The sequence below is a fragment of the Haemaphysalis longicornis genome, unplaced genomic scaffold (genome assembly GCF_048455015.1).
Source record: "Haemaphysalis longicornis isolate Haplotype H1 unplaced genomic scaffold, Haemaphysalis longicornis Haplotype H1 scaffold_2, whole genome shotgun sequence".
NCBI classification, from domain to species: Eukaryota; Metazoa; Arthropoda; class Arachnida; order Ixodida; family Ixodidae; genus Haemaphysalis; species Haemaphysalis longicornis.
The window spans coordinates 287,334,236-287,353,394 of NW_027526295.1; the positions used below are offsets into that span (position 1 = coordinate 287,334,236).

At 51.5% G+C, this 19,159-nt stretch overlaps 1 protein-coding gene across 2 annotated transcripts in view; it reads right to left on the minus strand.

The window, feature by feature from the left end:
• LOC144170824 (uncharacterized) overlaps positions 1–19,159 on the minus strand; it is a 104,338-nt gene that overhangs the window by 19,696 nt on the left and 65,483 nt on the right. Inside the window, exons 2-8 of one of the 2 annotated variants that reach the window (XM_077700842.1) lie at positions 15,317–15,452; positions 15,142–15,238; positions 14,750–14,805; positions 13,338–13,385; positions 12,061–12,166; positions 7,783–7,843; positions 6,518–6,607 (exon numbers count right to left, since the gene is read on the minus strand). In XM_077700842.1, coding sequence (XP_077556968.1) covers positions 6,518–6,607; positions 7,783–7,843; positions 12,061–12,166; positions 13,338–13,385; positions 14,750–14,805; positions 15,142–15,238; positions 15,317–15,419 — 561 coding nt within the window. In that variant the 5' untranslated portion in view covers positions 15,420–15,452. Of the gene's footprint in view, positions 1–6,517; positions 6,608–7,782; positions 7,844–12,060; positions 12,170–13,337; positions 13,386–14,749; positions 14,806–15,141; positions 15,239–15,316; positions 15,453–19,159 lie in introns of both variants that reach the window. The other variant, XM_077700841.1, reaches the window with a different exon arrangement.

A 19,159-nucleotide genomic window follows, 5' to 3' on the forward strand; every position in this document is an offset into this window, starting at 1 on the left:
GAAGTTCCGTGGTGACTTTCCCGAGACAAGCGGATCTTCCTCTGGCAGGGGACGGGTAGCTGTGGACATTCGTGGCTGCTCTCGAAGCCACCTGCGAGGTGCCCGCCGCCTGACCGGGCCACGAACGCAACAGCACGACCACATGTACTGTCCGCCGCCATTTCCAAAGTCGGCAAGGGTGCCGAGGCGAATCACGGGACCGCGCACTGATGCGTGCATAGCAATTACAGTGTGTAAAGGCGAGGCCTGAAACTTTTCGGAGGGAACGGGGGGGTTAGAGGAGGGCTGATCTCCGATGCCCATTCCGGGGCGTTTTTGATGACTTCAGGCGCTCGAAACAATACGCGCATACGTTTTCAGCACGCTCCATACCAGTCACGTGTCAGGGTTTTCTTTTTGTGCGTATATCTGTCAAGAGTGAGCTGAAGAAGCTCGTCTGCAGGGTTTCGCTTCGATGTCCTGCCTGGCGGGTACATTTTGGGGGCGTGACGGCGATCAATGCCCTCGACCGTCTCCACAGCAACCAGCTTTGTACTGCCGTGAGCACGGTTTCACATAACGCGAAAAGCGGGTTGGTTGTTAGTGCTAGGCCAATGTCAGCTCCCCAGTTTTGGTCTGGCATTAGCTCTCCCGAAATCAGCGGAGCTGGCCAGGTAAAAGCCTTATCTTTCTCTCACTATTTTTCTCTCTCCGCACCTCAGCGAGCCAATCTTACTCATCTCTAATTCGCGAGAACAAGCGCGCATGCGCGATCACGGTGTCGCCACTGCTGTCGTAGCAAGGGCTCAAATTGGTGAAATCAGGCCAAGGCGACTGCGTCCTCTGTGAACAATTCAGGGTGTCTAGCAAATTGCCTAATTCAATTTCCCTGACTTTTCCATGTTTTCCATGACAATTTTAAACGAAATTCCCTGACCTATACAACAGGCGCCATTCTGTGGAAATGGTCCATGAAGCATATAAAAGGCGTAGGAAAACACATTCTATCATTGGGAAAAACACGTTTGTTGCAAGTGCCCTAACTCTCAAAATGCACTTTAACTCCAGTTTGTTCAGTTTGAGGCTTGCTTGCCTTCAGTTACGGCTTCCGATAGTTTAGTTCATCTTGCGGGATAGAAGCTTCAAGTTGCGCTTCAGCGAGCACCTTTTGCTTTTTTTCTTGATTGTCCTGGCTCGACATGCAACGTGAACCGCATGGTGCGTTTCTGCACGCGATTCGTGCGCGTCGGGGTTGCGCGTGCGATTTTTTCACGCCCGCGTCGACGATTCGCGCACGCGGCAGCTAATTCTGCATCGCTCAGAAAATGACGTGCGTCGCGCGGCAGTGGGAGCAGCCTGACGACTTGCGCCAATGGGGAGCCGCGCGCCTCATGGCGGCAGTTTCGAAGCTCTCGAGACAGCCAGCTGGCTCCGCCAGAGATGTTTAGGCTTACCACCCCCGCAGGTATTGCATGGGCGCTTTCACTAGCGGCGCGGATGATGTTATATAGTACCGTTTTTCGCCCACATTATAAGCTCCTTTACCTCACAAGCAACTTCGTGCGTGTCTTGTGCGGCATTTTAGAGAGCGTTTAGAAGCGGTCGCTCGAACTCCGTTCACCACTTCGCGGTCGAAGCCACCGCCGCCGGAGCATCGCGCGCAGCGTGCGGGTGGTTCTGCGCCAGCGTCAGCGCACCTGTGACGTGCGCGGCGCGTTTTCGCGAGCAGAAAACGCCCCATGCGGTTCCTTTTTGAGTATGTAACTCTGGCTCCTGATGTCACCAGAAAGAAGTTTTTGCAAGATGAGCTCCCAAATAGCGCTGCCTTTTAAAATTCGCTGAAAAAAAAAAAGCGCGTTGAGCGTGCGATTTGGGCACCACTACTGCGCAATGCACCCAGCAACCTAAGCCACCTGCGAGCTGCGTGAACCGCACGGCGAGTTTCTGCACGCGATTCGTGCGCGGTATTTTCATGGCCGCGTCGACAATTTCGTGCCTGAGGTGGCTCCTTTCCTGCACAAGCAAGTGCGTTTGACCCTTAAGTAGCATTTTAAAAAGCGGTTAAAAGCGACCGTTGGAGCTACCGCACTACTCAGCGGCCGGTGCTGCCGCCAGTTGCCGGCGCTTGCCGCTCGGGTGGTTTCCGCGGCGGCGTCAGCGGCGTGCGCGGCGCGTTTTCGCTTGCAAAAAAAAAAAAGAAACAGAAAACGTTTCATGCGGTTCACGCTTTCGTCGCGCGCGAACGTGTTGCGTTCGGTAATTCTGGGGGCCTCCAACACTGGTTTACCCTATTATAAAACTGTGTGGGCAGGCCCCGAAGTGGTTTTCCCTGACTGGTACTACTTGATTGAAAAATTCTCTGACAATTTCCTGACTTTTCCCGGTGGCTCAAAATTCCCTGACTTTTCCCTGTTTTCCCGGTCGCTAGACACCCAGGAACATGCAGCAGAAAAAAAAGCGCCCCAAGCAGGGGACGAATCCCAAGTTGTTGTTTTTTTTTTTTTTCTTTTCGTCCCGGTATAGCGAGAGTTGAGGGACATTACAGGAACACTTGAGCACCCCTCCTTATGATGATATTTTTCTTCTTTCGCCACGCACCGGCGAACATACAGCGAGAACGTAGTCGCTATACTTGTGCAATGAGCACGCTCAAATTACTCATGCGGGCCCTTAGTAGATTACAAGTCAACACATCCAACGAGACAGTACATCCAAAGTTGGATGTGTGGGATCGTTGGATGTAATGGCACGATGGATGGATGTAGTTGCTCGCCCTTCTGAAGAGGGAAGGTGTAATGATGGCAGCGTGGATAGACCCTGTCGGAACGATGACCCCCTTCCCTTCTCGTGGCTTTGTTGTGTCCCCCTCCGCCGGCGGGAGGGAGACGCAACCCTTTGTATGGGCCTAGCCGGCGGCTTTTTGCAAGGCTTCGGGGAAGGCTTTCCTGTCCTCCTCCTGACCTTCGGGGACGGACAGGGGGCGAGCGGAGGGTGCGCTGCGGTGCGGTGGCTTCGATTGCGACCGCTGGCGCATCCTTCAACGAGTTCGTCCGGAGCTGTGACCAATTAAGAACCTTCGCATCAAGACTAGCTCCCGCGGTGGTTTCTGGGCGCCTGGGGATTTCTGAGGATCCTTCGGAGGATCTTTTTATCCACAACCCTCGCGTTTCCCGTCCCGTTGTCGCTCACGTAATCTTTTTCGCTTCCGCGCGTTCTGCGGCAAAAAACAGTACCCCAAATGGGTTGCCTTGGCTAGCTGAAGCGGCAGCGCGACCCAAAGGGCAGCGGTGGCCCGATCTAAAGCCAGATCTAAGGGCGGGAGTTTCGGGCGACTTCCCGCGAAACAGGCGCCATGCACGCTCGTTCACAACTTCCCGTGCGTCGAGAGGAATTCGGGGAAGACAGGTGGCTGACCCCCACGGTGAACGTCCATCGGGATTCCGCAGCCGCTTCAGTCCAAAAGGAGCTTTCGGTACATAAACGTATAAATTTGTTTTTCATTTTGTTTTTATTTTGATTTGTTTTTGGACAGGATCTCCTGGGTTTATTTTTTTTAGAGACGGCAACTGTGCTCTTATTGTGATTATTTAAAGCCTACTTATGAATCCGCATACTTTTCAAGTGATTTCTCCTGTAAATATTTGAGGATAGTTCCTCGGTCCTCTTTCATTTGCTTGCTTTTCTCGTAAATGATATTTGAATTGATTACTCAATTACTTAAAGACCTTCTTTTAAATATTTTTCTGAGTAGCGAAGTTCTTTTTCACAAAAGTACCGAATGTGAGCATCAGAGATATCAATGAGCGGCGATCCAGAGTCGCTCCTATTCGGGGACGCTGTTTTCACGTGCGTGATTGCTGCGGAAAATATTTATTACGCCCTTAACGCTCTTTCCGTGCTGTTAAACGAAACTTAGCCTCTAAAAAACCCGTCTGCACTAGGGTCTTAGTCTGCACCACGTGCCGTTTTCACGGCGGCACTCAATTAGGACTGATTAACTGTAGTGGGTGCAATTATTCCTCGTACCAAACAACACTTACACGTGGAAGAGAAGGCGTAGCGTAGCGCACGCTGCCCGCTACGCTAAAACACTCCATTCGCGGAGTTCAGTCAGACTGTGTTGAATAAAGTCTAGAAATGTAGTTAGGTTAGGCAACAGGGCATGACAAGCTGGAAGTAATGAAACGTTGGATGTGATGGCGAATTGGATGTACCGGTCGAAATTGAATGTAATGACACAGCTTTGGACGAAGTTGCTCGATGGATGTAATGGCAAGTTGGATGGATGTAATGGCGCATTGGATCTAATGGCACGTTGGATGCAGTGGCCAAAATTGGATATTTCTGCTCGTTGGATGTGATGGCACAATGGGTGTGCTGGCAAGTTGGATGTAACGACACGAAATTGGATTTTCAGCTCGTCGGACGTGATGGCAGGATGGATGTGATGGCCCCAAATGGCCTCAAAACAGGCCTCTGACCAGCACTGCACAGCAGGAGGCCCCAACGCATTCACTACCTCCGCACTTAGTCGACCGGGTGTCTCGTATTCTGAAGGTCCCTGGTTCGAATCCCACCAAGAACCAAGTTGGCCCAGTTTTCGTTTCGCCTCCAATACTGTCCCCTTTCGGGACATCGGCCATCTTTTGTGGCGTCTGTATGTCACAGCTTTCGATTGACAATTGATAGCTTCAGCATATCGTTACCGTATTTGCATTACCGTTTACCGTTTTACCGGAAGCCTGAGTTTCCGTTTACCGCTGAAAATGGTATGACACGTTTTAGCACACCGTTTCCAGTTTGCGTATTCTGACTTACGGGCTGCCGTGGTCATGTAGCGACATCTGATGGATCAGTATCGAAACAAATCACGCACAATTTTGCTGATCACAGCTATCTGCTTTTGTTTAAAGTAGCTTGAATTTTCACTTTTCGGGTGAAGCGTTCACAATAACGTTATTTATTTTGAGAATACTGTAGCCACCACCTCTAGAGTTTAAAAAGAACGTGATGTCGGCGCCGCCATTTCCTGAGAACAGTTGGAATCAAGGTAAACTGGTATTTTCGCCTGCACTAAGGATTTCGGCATAAAATAGGTAAAATATGTTACAATAATTATAACATGGAACGTTAAGCATAAAATGTTAACGCATGAAGCGGTTCTGCAAGTGGCAACGGCGCAGGAAGCGGAACGAATCAACGCCGGCCGAGGCAGCTAAACTTCTTGCCGCTCGCTCACTAGAATGATCGAAAACGAAGTTTCACTTACGAGAAAGCAGATGATAAGGAGGTGGCCAACTGCGTTAAGGATTGTCATTCGCTCTCCTAGACAAAGCAGCGATCAAATATCTGTTCAAGTTGCCTGCATCCGAGACACACGAGTCGGCCGTGACCGTTGGGGGAAAACCCTTTTCGAAAGCTCGCCGCGGGCGAGCGTGTCAATATGCATCTTCCATTTTCCTGAAGACCTTCTGACCCGTATCTGAACGGGAGTGAAACGAGCCCTTCACGCCGGGAGGTAGCGCAGCGCTGGCACTTCCGAATGTGACGCCATCGGCCACCAGCCAATTGCGAAAGGCAGCCAGGGCTCTGCTCGCGCTCTCTGGCAGGGGCTGTTCGTGTTGAGGAAAACAATGTGGTTTGCGTATATTTACACACGAAGTAAATGGTTTTTTGAACTCAGCGTGCCATAAGGTAATGCCCTCAACAAGTTTTCTTTGAAAATTTTCAACAGCCGTTAAAGGCCTATGCTACCAGCCACAGAATTATCCGAGGCCGAAGACTCGGTGGGAGAGGTGACGAAGAACTCCGCCATGCGAGCGGATGAGCAGAAGTGATTTGGCCGCGACTGGTCCACGCCTAATCAGCCTGCGTACCGAGGCTTCAGCTGAGACACGGGGCCCCGGTAAGCAACAGAGCTTATGCGGGGAACGGATGAGGCTAGTTCATCTTCATCTGTGACGGTGCCGGAACGCCGACTTCTGCTTTGCTAGCATGCCTTCTGCTTGCTTCAAATATGCGAGTGAAAAAACAGCTGCACTGACTGAACGTCGCGAACGGTGGCGTTAACAACGAAGCTGCCTGGCGCTCCCTAATCACAAAGCTAAGCTAAGCTTCATGAAACTTCTCGAAGCCAGCAGATCGATTCCCGTTTGCGCCAACTCATTTTTGCTGTGTTCCACTGCTCGTACTGGAACCTGTTACTTTTGAACTTGGAACACTGCCACGACGGGACGCCGCGAGCGCTTTTTGTATTTTCAAGTCAAAACATTTAAGGCGCATTTTTTTTTATTTGCCATCGCAAAAATCAAGCAGCCGCGTATTTTCAGTGCGGAGTATTTTAAGGGCCCGTCGTCGTAGCTCGTACGGGGTCAAGGCGCCTTGCGCTTGGAAAAAAAAAAACTGCTTCCCCTGGTTGGGACGGAACCAGGGCCCCTGGCGTTACGAAGCTAATGTGCCACAGAGGCATCATATGCACAGTTTCCCGGGTGATCGAAGAAAAGAGCACGTGTGGCGGTAGGGAGACGAAGACACCCACCTTGTACCGGGGCTCTAGGCTGTACTTCATGCGGATGAACTTGTGCAGGTGGCCGACGGTGAAGGCCGCTGGGCAGCTGAGGAAGCGCCGCTGCACCACCCCCACAAGGAGGCACAAAGGGTTACTCTTCTCTTTTCCCTCAAAGGCACAGCACGGCGCAGGACCGGCCCCGGTACGCAGTGGGCAAACCTGCGCATGCACACTACCAGCCCTTCCGCGCACGTGCCGGTCGGCTACCTCCAAACGTACCGGGCCCGGTTCTCCGCTTTGCGATAACGAGCCTTCCAGCACGGCACCCTCACACGGCTCTAGGGAACGGGAACGTGCCAGGGCAGTGTATTTGCTGGACGTGCACACACTCGAAATCTCTTTCGACAGAGCTCCCCACAAATGCGGCCCCACAGACTGCAGCCGCACGCTAAGATGGTACGGCCCTTGATGGGCAGCGCGAGCGCACGGAAGAAAACCACAGGGCAGACGCACTCTGAATTGCGCTTCTTTCTGCGCTTTTTTCTGTCCATGTTCCGCGGAAAGTGTTTAGGAGGGACGTGGCAGGGGGATAAGCGGTCGCGGAAACCGCATAACTCCGTGGGAAAGAGCAAACCGCACTAAACGAGCAGTGGCTGCCCACAGCAGCCAGGCGGCCCACTCTTTCAGCCTAACTGCCGAGCGTCTCTCAGTGCATTTTTTTGTTGTTGTTGTTGTTTTGTTTTCTCCGTCACGCTGACTTGGAGCACGCCCAGCCACCCACGTTCGCTAATCGCCTCATCACCACTCCTGTAATAAGCATGCCCAAGTTACTCACGGAGGTCTCAGTCCGCGCCTCTAACACGACGGCCACAACGCCTTCCCTGGCTCCATCCCCGGGCAGTGATGGTCTCGCATTCCGCAGGCCCCACCCAGACAAACTGTTAATCAAATCTATTTTCTAATCAATCACTGACATTTGTTTAGGCAGGCTTCCCCGAGAAATGAGGCGTCACTCAGAGAATTTTTTCACACATTTCTTGCTCATTGAGCCGTCGGCCTTTTCGTGTGCTAGGGACGGCGGCTTTTTGACCTACCGAGTGAACTGGTGCATTCAAAAGCGAACTGGGCGCATCTCGTTCGAGGAGCGGTAACACTTGCCCGCTATCAGCAAACGGCCTTATTGGTCAGTCGCCTAGCGGGTTCAGCCACACTAGATAACGCTGGTCTCAACTCGGGCCGAGCATGCGGTTACCGCTCCGTACTGCTATGTACTACACAGACATACAAGGGCCTACCGTTTGGGTGTCCGTGGACTCGTCGCTCTTCTCAGCAGACTTGTCCGCTTGCTCTTGTTTCCTTCAAGAAGACAACAAGAAGGCACCCCATTAGCGTTACGCCTCGCGCACGTAGCACACGCTTGCCGGGCACGCGAAAATGCGCTTCATTACATCAATGATGCGATAACTTTGGGGAACAAGCTAAGCAAGAGACACTGGACTGACTACCCTTGGAGTACATAGACATACACAGTAAAAAAACACTCCGTGCGATGACGACAACAACAACGGAAGCGTTTGCTTCGACGTTTCGGTTGGAGTTGTACTTGTGTTTGGTAGCACTTGTAAAGGAAGCAGAGCTGCGTGTGTATGTAGTGTAATGAGGAAGAGTAACTGCCAGACAAAAGCAGCGAAGTGAAAAAAACTGGACGCGGAACAGATTACTCTCATGCCACACGAATCGCCATCACTGTGAGAGTCAAGGTCATCGTCATTTAGAACATCACACTCCAAGAAAACAGGGTGTGGTAGTAGCTCCCTAAAAGGACCAACTGCGATATATGTTCGTCCCCAAAAGGAGCAACGTTGCTCCCTCCAACCAAAATGGCCGCCGGTAAACAAGCCCGCTCAGTGCGGCGCTCGTTTTTGCTTCTGCTTACGTATATCTCGTCGCCACCAGGCTACACGTTTAGTAAGCACCACCTACGGGGTTCGTACATGCTGCTATGAGCGTGTTTGAATACCTTGAGGGGCATTTTCGAGCACTACGAGGATCGCTGTGGGCACAGTTGAGTGCACTGAAAGCATTTTTTTGTTTTTAAAAACCGATCGTTCGTCGATTGTGCCCTCAATTGACTGTTAAAAGGACCCTGCAACACCCAATAGAATACCCTGCAATGCCCCAAAATACATTTCTAGTACTCGATGGTAAGTGTTGCAGGGTCCCTTGACAGAGCCTAATGGATGGACGGTCCAATATTCTTGCTCTAAAATAGTCTAAAAACATGGTTTGGCCCGAAGAGGCTTTTTGGAGGTATATGTAACTCACAGAAGCATGCATTTATACGCCCCACTCTCTGCAAGGATATGCCATAACCACGTCAGGAACACACCACATACGCACCACAACACAAACGACAGAAACGCAAGCAAATGTGGAATTAGAACTACATTCGCCTTGGCTGCACTTCATATATATATACACGATAGAGAAGTCAAACTGAAAAACATAACATTTATTCTATTTCATTTATCACATTCATTCTATCACATTTATTATTTCAGTTTGACTTCTCTATTGTACCGCTAACCTCATAGCCAGGAACCTTTTCTCTTAACTATATATATATATATATATATATATATATATATATATATATATATATATATATATATATATATATATATTATATACATAGCCGTCGTTTGTCAGGTGCTGACGCTGGGGTGAGGTGTGCCACTCAATGCATGTTTACGAAACTGTACATTAATATTTCTAAAATGCAATAACGGTCAACATTAGGACGTTCACGATTGCACATTTCTTTTTACATGATGGTTGCAAACTGCAACCAAAGAGTACAGAAAACTGGAACTGGTTACTACAAGTGGGCGAGGATCGGCGCGCGCGGCGCGCGGTGGATGCCTTGGGTGATTGCCGTGTTTCTCCCAGGGGTACGGTCGTACGTCACCGAGCGCCGGTGGCGGCTGTTTTGAATCGCTTAGAGCGGCCAAGACATCTGCCGGCCGGAATAGGCTTAGTATAGCGGGCGATATGCGATGAGCGCAGCTATTAGGGACGCGTGCAGCAGTCTGTGGTGAAATATTTACTCACAAAATTCGATTATTTCATGCATGTGGCACTTAGTTTGCGTAAATAAAAACACTGTGGCGAGCGGTGGCGAGTGGTTGATGCCGCTGGCTGGCGCTTATTCGGAACCGCTGAGTAGCCATGTTTCTCGCCGGGGAGGGATACAGGGAGCGGTTAGCGGAGGAGCAACGTTGCTCCTTGCCCGATACCCGCGCGGCTGAGGGACTAAACAGTTAGTCGGAGGGAGGAACTGCGCGCCTCAAGGGACGAACAGTGAAAGTTGCTCCCTTTTTCTACCGTTTTTCTTAGAGTGCAGTGTGTTGGGCACGAGCGCTCAGCGCGTTCTGCGGAGCCTCTCCTAACTTCAGCTAAGCCTTCCCGCCACTCTACCGGTGAGCACCATAATACACTGTTGCAGCACTGTGCAATGGAGCGTGGAGGGAGCAGCTTTCTCCTGCCTGCCCTTATCCACCAAGTTAGCGAGATACGATACACCCTGAACACTGCACAGGGCATGGGGGAGACATGCACAACCTTCCGACTCGCAGGGCCGGTCAGGTTGGGGCTCGTAAGGGAAGACGTCCACAGTTGTGCATCGCCGGGGAAGGCCAGGCGGCCACAACGCGCGCGCCAAGCGTCCGTCGAAGCGGAGAGATGCGAAGCCGCAGGACGCACTTGTCGAGCGTTTGCCACCCACGGTGCCGGCACCGTCTTCTCTGCACTTGGCAAAAGTCTGGTACAGCGGGCGCCTTGGCAGCGGATGTACATCGGCTGTTTCTGCAGCTGCTTTTCACTCGGCATTTGAGAAGGCAACTGCCGCATGGTGGTGCTAAACGAGCAGCGCGAATCTTGACGAAATGATTAACTTCTCTAGAGCCGTTTCTAACTGCAATATGCACGCAGCGAGCGGTCACATTCACTCCGCGACAGTGCAGCAAAACAGCGTATTTCTTCAGAGTGGGCCGTGCTGCAGCTCACGTCCGTCATTTCAACAACGACAGTTTCATCCTCTCCCCACCAGATTCATATTGTCCCGCTCTTCCGCGGCGGAAAGCGGCGGCCCAGGAGGAAAGCGCCCCCGCGTTTTACGCGCGGCCACAACCCAATTGAGATAAACAGCCGGCCAGCCATTTAGTCGGGCGCCGCAACGGGGCTCGGCGCGCGCACGTACGCGCGCCACAAGGTTCTTGGGCGAGGAGGAGATCCGACGGCAACGAGCCCCCCGCGCAAAAGGAAAGCACAACAGGCGCGGCGGCCGCTGAGCGGGAGCAAACGCGCGTGGCGCCACGCGGCGCCGCGGAAGCTCGGCCAGCAGCGTCGCTTGCCGCCGTATCGATTGCCGACGGCCGGGCTGCGAACAGGCGCCGCCGCACGGCCGTCGTCGCCGCGGCGAGGCCGGCACGCTGTACGCGATGCGCAGCACTGCCCGCGCAAGGGGGTCATACGCAACGCGCTGTGTCCGCATTTGGCTGTAGCCACCGCTGGAAAACGCGGGAAAAGGCGCAGACATGAATCCTTCCCGCATCATGGCTCGGGAACAGGCTCGTCAAGGTCAAGCTGTGCATGCTCCCTTTACGTTCTCACGGCCCTTAAAATGTATCGAAATGTTGAAAAAAAAAATGCACGTGTCCAAACAAGGCATCGTCCCGGTAACCTTCTTGCAGACAAGCAAACGTCCGCCTCGTTCAGGGGGTTAGCATCCGTGTTGTTATTTCCCATACCGTGCAAAAATTCGTCCCTTGAAGTCCACAGCCACAAAAAGCTAGTAACCCGGCGTGACAGGTTTTCTTTGTGTGTGTGTGTGTGTGTGTGTGTGTGTGTGTGTGTGTGTGTGTGTGTGTGTGTGTGTGTGTGTGTGTGTGTGTGTGTGTGTGTGTGTGTGTGTGTGTGTGTGTGTGTGTGTGTGTGTGTGTGTGTGTGTGTGTGTGTGTGTGTGTGTGTGTGTGTGTGTGTGTGTGTGTGTGTGTGTGTGTGTGTGTGTGTGTGTGTGTGTGTGTGTGTGTGTGTGTGTGTGTGTGTGTGTGTGTGTGTGTGTGTGTGTGTGTGTGTGTGTGTGTGTGTGTGTGTGTGTGTGTGTGTGTGTGTGTGTGTGTGTGTGTGTGTGTGTGTGTGTGTGTGTGTGTGTGTGTGTGTGTGTGTGTGTGTGTGTGTGTGTGTGTGTGTGTGTGTGTGTGTGTGTGTGTGTGTGTGTGTGTGTGTGTGTGTGTGTGTGTGTGTGTGTGTGTGTGTGTGTGTGTGTGTGTGTGTGTGTGTGTGTGTGTGTGTGTGTGTGTGTGTGTGTGTGTGTGTGTGTGTGTGTGTGTGTGTGTGTGTGTGTGTGTGTGTGTGTGTGTGTGTGTGTGTGTGTGTGTGTGTGTGTGTGTGTGTGTGTGTGTGTGTGTGTGTGTGTGTGTGTGTGTGTGTGTGTGTGTGTTTGCGCGTAATCAGGCAAAGAATAAGGGCGGTAGCGACACAGCGTCCCCTCAGGGGCATTCCCTTCAACTCACCCCGCACAGTACTCCAGGGAGACGCTGATGGTGTCGTCCGGGCTAAAGATCAGTCGCCTCGAGCTGTCCACGACGCCCCGATCCTCCGGGCAAGAGACGTTCGCGTCTGCTGGTCGTGGATTGAACGAGGTGGAAGACAGGAATGAAGCACCGGGGCTCGCTTGCCCACGAATGGGGAGGGGAGAAGAAAAGGATCCCGGCATAACAGCAAGCCGCAAGTTGTGAGAGCACGCGAGCGTGACCTTCGGGCGAGTGGTTGAGCAGCCGAATTAAGAAAAAAAAAAAGACTGCGTTTAATCTCACGGCAGCCGTGAGAATTACCTCCGGGAAATTCGCACAGCGGTTTCCATAAAAGCTGGCTGGCCTAAAATTTGCTCAGTAATATTACGTTCCAACGTAACCTAACGTAACATAACCTCACCAAACCTAACGTAACCTAACCGAACTCGTCATAACCTACCCAAATCCAGCCAAGCTGCAACAAACCTAATTTAACCCAGCCCAACGACACAGAACACAACCTATATTAAACGTAATTCAACCCATTCTAGAAGTTCTTTGCGTGGATCTCTTGATATAGTAAAAAAAAAGTTTTTTTTTAAGCATTAACAAAATCACGATGCCCGAAAAAGTTCCGAAAGCTAAAGAAAGCATTGCAATGCCGGGCTCGAACCTGAGCGTTCTCGTTTAAAACCAAGTACTATACCGCACCGCTACAGGGGCAGCTGCAAACACTACTTTTCAGGAAATATTTATCCCCTAGAATCTCCGGGTAGCGCGTTGTTAGCCAATGAGAGGCGACTGCCGTGAGAAATTTGGCGGTAATTCTCCCGGTTGCCGTGATAATCACTGCCAAAAAACAACGGTAACGTGGCAGGCACACGTGACACTGCCCCACAAGGGCACGCACGGCTCCCTTTAGGCGGCTACATATAACGGGAGCAAATAACGTCGCTTTAATAACGGACGACCTGTTTTTCCCGAGCTAAATGTTGCGGGAACGGGATAAAAATAAAATGCCTCCCCAATCACCGCCTACTGAATTCCGCGGCATTGTGTGAAGCGGACAAAATAAAACGTCTGAGCAATTGCGACCCACTAAATTTCGCGACATTGCAGGCTGGAGGCGACCCGAAGATCAAGAGCGCGGGGGCTTGAAGGTGTTAAATATAACATTCGCAGCACGGATATGCACAATCAGGCGATGCTTCGGTAGCCGTGTGCAAGTGCGATCAATGGCATCAGCCAGCGTGCACAGAAGAAGCACTCTCACTCACCGGGTCCCGGGTGCTTCTCGTAGAAGTCGCGCCTCTTCTTCATTTCCTCTGCAGGAACAGGAATTCGGGATTAGTGTACGCTGCTAGTGTACCCTGGGCGCTGCTGCAATGATCTCACTTAGGGAGTACAGACACGAAGGTTTCGCCCTTGCTGCTACGGGTGCCTACCGGCCACTAATCATAGAACGGCGCATCAGATGGTCACTGGAAGATGAAGTAATTGTTTACGGCCCCGTTTATTCGTGTCAATTTCGGTTTCGGTAAAACAAACACCAAGGCGACCGCCATCACAGCAGGGCGCTCTTGACGTCCCTGTTCTGGTCGCACCACGGCCGGTCTGGACGCGTTCAGACCCGCCGCGGTCGCGAGGCCACGCGCCCGGGCAGCATGACGAGCCCCAAAACCGTGAAGCGATGCACGGCAGCAGTTTGGGGCGCGGCACGATGGCGAAAGAGTGCCGTTCTGCGGTTTCTCGTGAGTGCACAGATTAAAGTTGATTTAAAATATGTTATACCGAACGGTTAGGGTTGAAACTAACTTCCTGGGAGGTATCTCCACATACAAAGGAAGCTTTTTACCTATAGTTATGTGGGCTTTAAAATTTCGTGTCAGTGCTCCTTTCACATTACAGAGATACAGCAAAGCGGAAAGGCACTTTCGGCGCACAGTACACTCGTCGACCGACGCCACAGAAGGACCGGAACCGATTGCGCGCATGCGCAGTGCGCCCGCCGCATGGCTAGGCGCAGTACGCTTTGCTGTGACCAGTGGCATACGCAGGATTTTGTTTCGGAGGGGCCGGACCCAGAAAAGTTGAGGGAAAGCATTCAAATTAGAAAGTAAAAACTAAACAAAACGGAAACACACCAGAAATTAATACCAAAATTTAAAAAAAAAAATATGGGGCGTGCTCTAGTTAACCTTCCGAGTATATTTTTTTCAGGCGCATTGCAAAATGGCTAATGGCTGGGTTGCAGCAGGGTCGAATTTCCATAAATTTCAAGGGTACGTTGCTTGGGACAGAAAAATAGTTTTCAATAGTAGTTTAGATATTATGCAGAATAAGTGACCCATTTATCATGACCCCCCCCCCCCCCTTTCACAGGGGGGCCGCGGTCCCTTCGCCCCCCTCCTCTCCCCCACCTTTGCGTACTGCCTCGTCGAGCGACAAGATGAGCTTTGCGTGTTTCACGATGACAGGACACGACGTGACACAAGCACACACGTGAAGGGAAGATGAAGTTCACTTCCATGCCACATGCACAACTATACGCATTCCCGCCTTCATGTCCCTCAACAACGCGTCACTAGTTCACGCTCAATGTAGTAATGTGCAACAGCGACGGAAAGCTCACGGCACTCACTACACGACGTGATATAGAGCTCAAAAATGGCGCGCGAAGTGTACTCACTTTGGTAAAGCCCTGGAACCACCTTGTACACAATGTCTTGAAGTGTGTTGTCCACCCTGAATGCACAATGAAAGAAAGGCGCGAACCACGGGTTTAATTCTTCCCTTCGCGAGGTTCCAACCCGAGACAAGCAACGCCCCGATGCACTCCCTGCACTCTGCAAGCGCACTTGTGCCATCGCATCGCTCTCTCACAGGCGGGGAGTGCGCGGCGGCAGCACGTGCTTTCTCCACTGAACAGGGAAACGTCTCTGCAACGACGTGCGCTAACAGGGCGGCTGAGTGAACGTTTCACTTTCACAGCTCGTTTTACGAAGCAAAAAGCAGCGGCAAGACAGGAGCGCAGTGAGGCATGCCACGCAGCACTGCAGCAGAGCTCCCTGGTGCACGCACCGAATGTACTGCAGCGGCTTGGACTTGTGCACCGGCAGGTCGCAGATGGGGCACAGCTTGCTGGTGTCCAGGTAGCGCACGATGCACACCTTGCAGACTGAAAGCAGCCAAGGCGGGGAGGGTCACCGCAGAGCGCCTTGGACGCCGCCGCCGAGCACGCACAGCGAGTACTCACACGAGTGGAGGCACTCGACCAGCGTGGTGGCGTTGACCAGGTAGCCGCCGCAGAGCACGCAAGAGATGGCCGAGTTGAGGTCGGCCAGTCGCGCGCCCGGCATCGTCCGCTACGGCCAAAGCCTCCCTGCAAGACACTGGCAGCGGAAAGAGGAGGGAGTGCGTCGTCAACTGCGCTGCCTCCCGCTAAATGCCGTATATTCCCCGCTATGCTGCTTCTGCGAAGCCCCCGGGACGCTATTTTCATTAGAGGGGGGGCTGCGCGAACGCCGCACTACAGTCTCCAAATCCCTCCATTTCTCCTTACGAGCTTTGGGGGAGAGCTCTGACCAGCTCCGACCTCAATAGCCCCGTTTACATTGCCCGACGAGGGAGAGTTGAGTTGAGGAAAACGGGTTTTTTCCACTCAAGGGGTGAGTTCAAAAGCCGTCGGGGCGAGTCCGTTCGACTCAGAGGCAGCGGGTGGGTTGACGCGCTCGTCCGGCTGAGTCGGCGGGCCGTGGGGAGCTGAATACCGTATTTGCACGATTATAACACGCCACCAATTTTAACGCGCGGGTAGGTTAAAAATAATAATTTGACGCCGGCTCTGCCGCGTAGATGTAAATGACTTGACACCACGTATCCGGAAGAAGGAGATTTTATTTTACGCATGCAAATGTGGCAGCCAAAAACAAATTGTGCTTCGTAAACTTGCTTATCCAGCTCCTGCAGTAAATAAAACTATAGCCGGGAACATTGAAGCTGATTGAGATTTCAAGTGTCTTGAACTTCATAATTCACGTATGACGGGCTAATTGCAGTAGTAGAAAAATGTTTCAACAGCTGACCAAGGTGTGTCATTCAGGAATTAGTGCGCTGGAATTCATTCACGTGGTCTTGGCGGATTTTTTTATTAAATTGAGTTGGATTTTCGGAGGATCTCTCTCTCTCTCTCTCTCTCTCTCTCTCTCTCTCTCTCTCTCTCTCTCTCTCTCTCTCTCTCTCTCTCTCTCTCTCTCTCTCTCTCTCTCTCTCTCTCTCTCTCTCTCTCTCTCTCTCTCTCTCTCTCTCTCTCTCTCTCTCTCTCTCTCTGCGAACGGCAATTCAAGGAGGGCGAACGGCAATTCAAGGAGCTGTGTTTGCCGACCGGACAATAAAGGGTGAAACACACGAGCTCAGAACGACGCATATCCGCACGCAATAAACGGTGGTCGACGGACTCGTCCTCATTACAGTAGCTGCACAAGCTTATTGCGCAATAGGAGACCTGTGACGGCCCCTGCTCGGGCACACGACAGCGAAGGGCGGTTTGTATTATGACCTCAGGGTATAGCGTGAAAGACACCGTCGAAATAGGTGGACGAATCTCAAGTGATAGCAACCCCTCACAAACAATAAAACTAATCTTAAAAGCCTGCGATATGTGGGCGGTCACTCGGGATGCCGGCTGAATGAACACTCTAGGACTGGCCCAGGAAGCGCTATCCTCGCTAGCGAGACAGCCTATTCGTTAAAGGAGACGCCCAGGAACCCAAAGGTGAACTTGGCCACACCAGGCGGCCTTTTGGGAGGAGTAGCCTTAGGAGCAGAAAGGGCTGGGGGAAAAACGGAAAGCGAACCTGGAATTGCGGCTGAAGTTATCGTTGTTGGGCACGTGTATTTACAAAGCTTCCTTACAATCCGTGCCTTCATGACCCGACGCATCCAACCCTCGTAGAAACTGGCAAGCATTAAAATTAAGCAGGAAAAATGTGGAGACACAATATCCAGACGAAGAAAAAAAAGTGTCAGTTAAGAGAGGAGGCAAATGCGCCCATTTTAAGTTTTTTTTTTTTTCTTTTTTCCTAACCAAGCTGAGGGGCGCCTGTATAGGTGATCTGGGAGGAGACCATTCAGAATCGGAGATGTAATAGTTCGGGGAAGTTATTACGGAAGTTGATCGAGAGCGCAGTGTTCCTGTCAAGAAGAGGAGCAAACCTGTTAGTCACTAGTAAAAATAGTTTTGTACTAGATTTCTTCACGGGCAATCTGGGCCACTGGTGCGCGAAACAATGCAGCCGGTTCGGCAATAAAGTCCCAGACTCTCACAGACGTCTGCACAGTGAGCACGCGACACCTACTTAATAACGGAGGAACGCGCGCTTCCAAATAACGGGCAGCATTGGGGGGCCCTCCTAGGCAGCCATAAGCCTGGCGTTCCAGAAGACGCTTATATGCAGCAGCCCCAGAGAAAATAGTACGCAGGCCGCACAACTGCTCGTTTCGCTGCAAATGTCGATGAAAGAAGATAATCTTCCGGCGCCTATGCACGTAGCTGCCTCTCTTGTCCCCCGCTGTTTTCTTCCCACCTCCCAGGACGAATGCAGTGCTCGATTCAATTTTCCGTTTTCGTATGCGAAAACGGGAAAACGGAAAATTGAATCAGGGCGCCACCCTGTTTGGACCTTTTGTTGCACTAGTGCCTGGCGGTAGATGGAGGCGCAAGTGCTTTCTGTTTTTCGGACAAAACATTGCTTTAACAGGTACGTTTACGTGCTAACGCAAAGCTGAAGTTCCCGTGTATTCTCATAATTTAAGGAGAACGCTGCGAGTGCCAGTTGTGAATTGACGTCTTGCAAAAATACGCCTTGTTTTCTTTTTGCTCAACCATGCTGACATGCATGAGCCACGCTTCCATATTTTACAAGTTTGAAAATGTTTTGCCGATACATAAACTTCTCGTTGAAGAACTCTTAAGATTTTGCCTGGCGGCTGAGTCTATAGGAACAAAGTTGCCAGATCAAAATGTTCGCGTTTAGGTAGACCCAGAAGCTTGAATGTCGTCTTTAAACATGACGCGAAAGCACTACAACTTTCGCAGGTGACACTTATCAGATTTCCACACTGCAAATTCTCTTCGCAGTCTTTGGCCTTGGCCCTTAATTGTTGGCGTATCTGCGTGGGCGACCGCGCCTAGCCGGTAAAGAAGCTGGCGGTGCAGGCGACACTTGCCGACACTGCTCCTTCGTTCTCCGCGGCCGGGACGCGCCTCTTCTACTCACGTGCACCTGTCACGCACTGGGGGAACTCTTGCTCCACCGCTGGCAACGTGCTCATGTGGCGTAGAGCGAGCGCTTCTAATCTGCAGGACAGCCTGTTTCGATTCCCAGCGATATCGTACGTTCCGCTCAAAGTAATAGATTGACTTTATCAACTTTACTCCACATACGCACGCTGGCGCAAATTCTGATGTTTACTCTTGCACCGGCGGCCTTTTTACCTGCCGCGCTGGCTCAGTGGCTATAAGGCGTTGTGCTGCTGAGCACGAGGACGCGGGTTGGATTCCCGGTCGCGGCGGCCGCTTTTCCGATGGAGGCAAATAGCAAAAAGGACCATGGGTGCGAGATTTAGGCGCACGTTAAAGGGACAGACAACCGATTTTTGTCGAGTATATATTCTCTATCCCAAATGAAAGGGCATCACTTAAAGCACCTTGACGAGAAACGGTTTTGCTGATAACGCTCTAGAACTTTTTAAATCGAATTTTCTGATCTACGAGCCGTATGTGTCCCTCCCAAAACTAATGCTGGCAACCATGATATAGAGTAGCTCGGCAACATACTTTTGTCTGTATGCGAAATAAAAAACGATATTTAAAAACTTGTTCCCAGCTAAAAAAAGTGTGAATCGCAGGCTTTCCTGTTCCTTTATGTGTTTTTTTTAATGCAAGGGTCTATTTTGCACGAATGCGCCATCTGTTGGGGTAGACGATAGGTAGAATCTGGCTTCACGTTGTGGAGGCGGGAAGTTCGATTCTCCCCGGGCGCGACATTTTTTTTTTTTTTTTAAGCTGCCGTTCGCGTATTTGGAGACTGAAATCAAA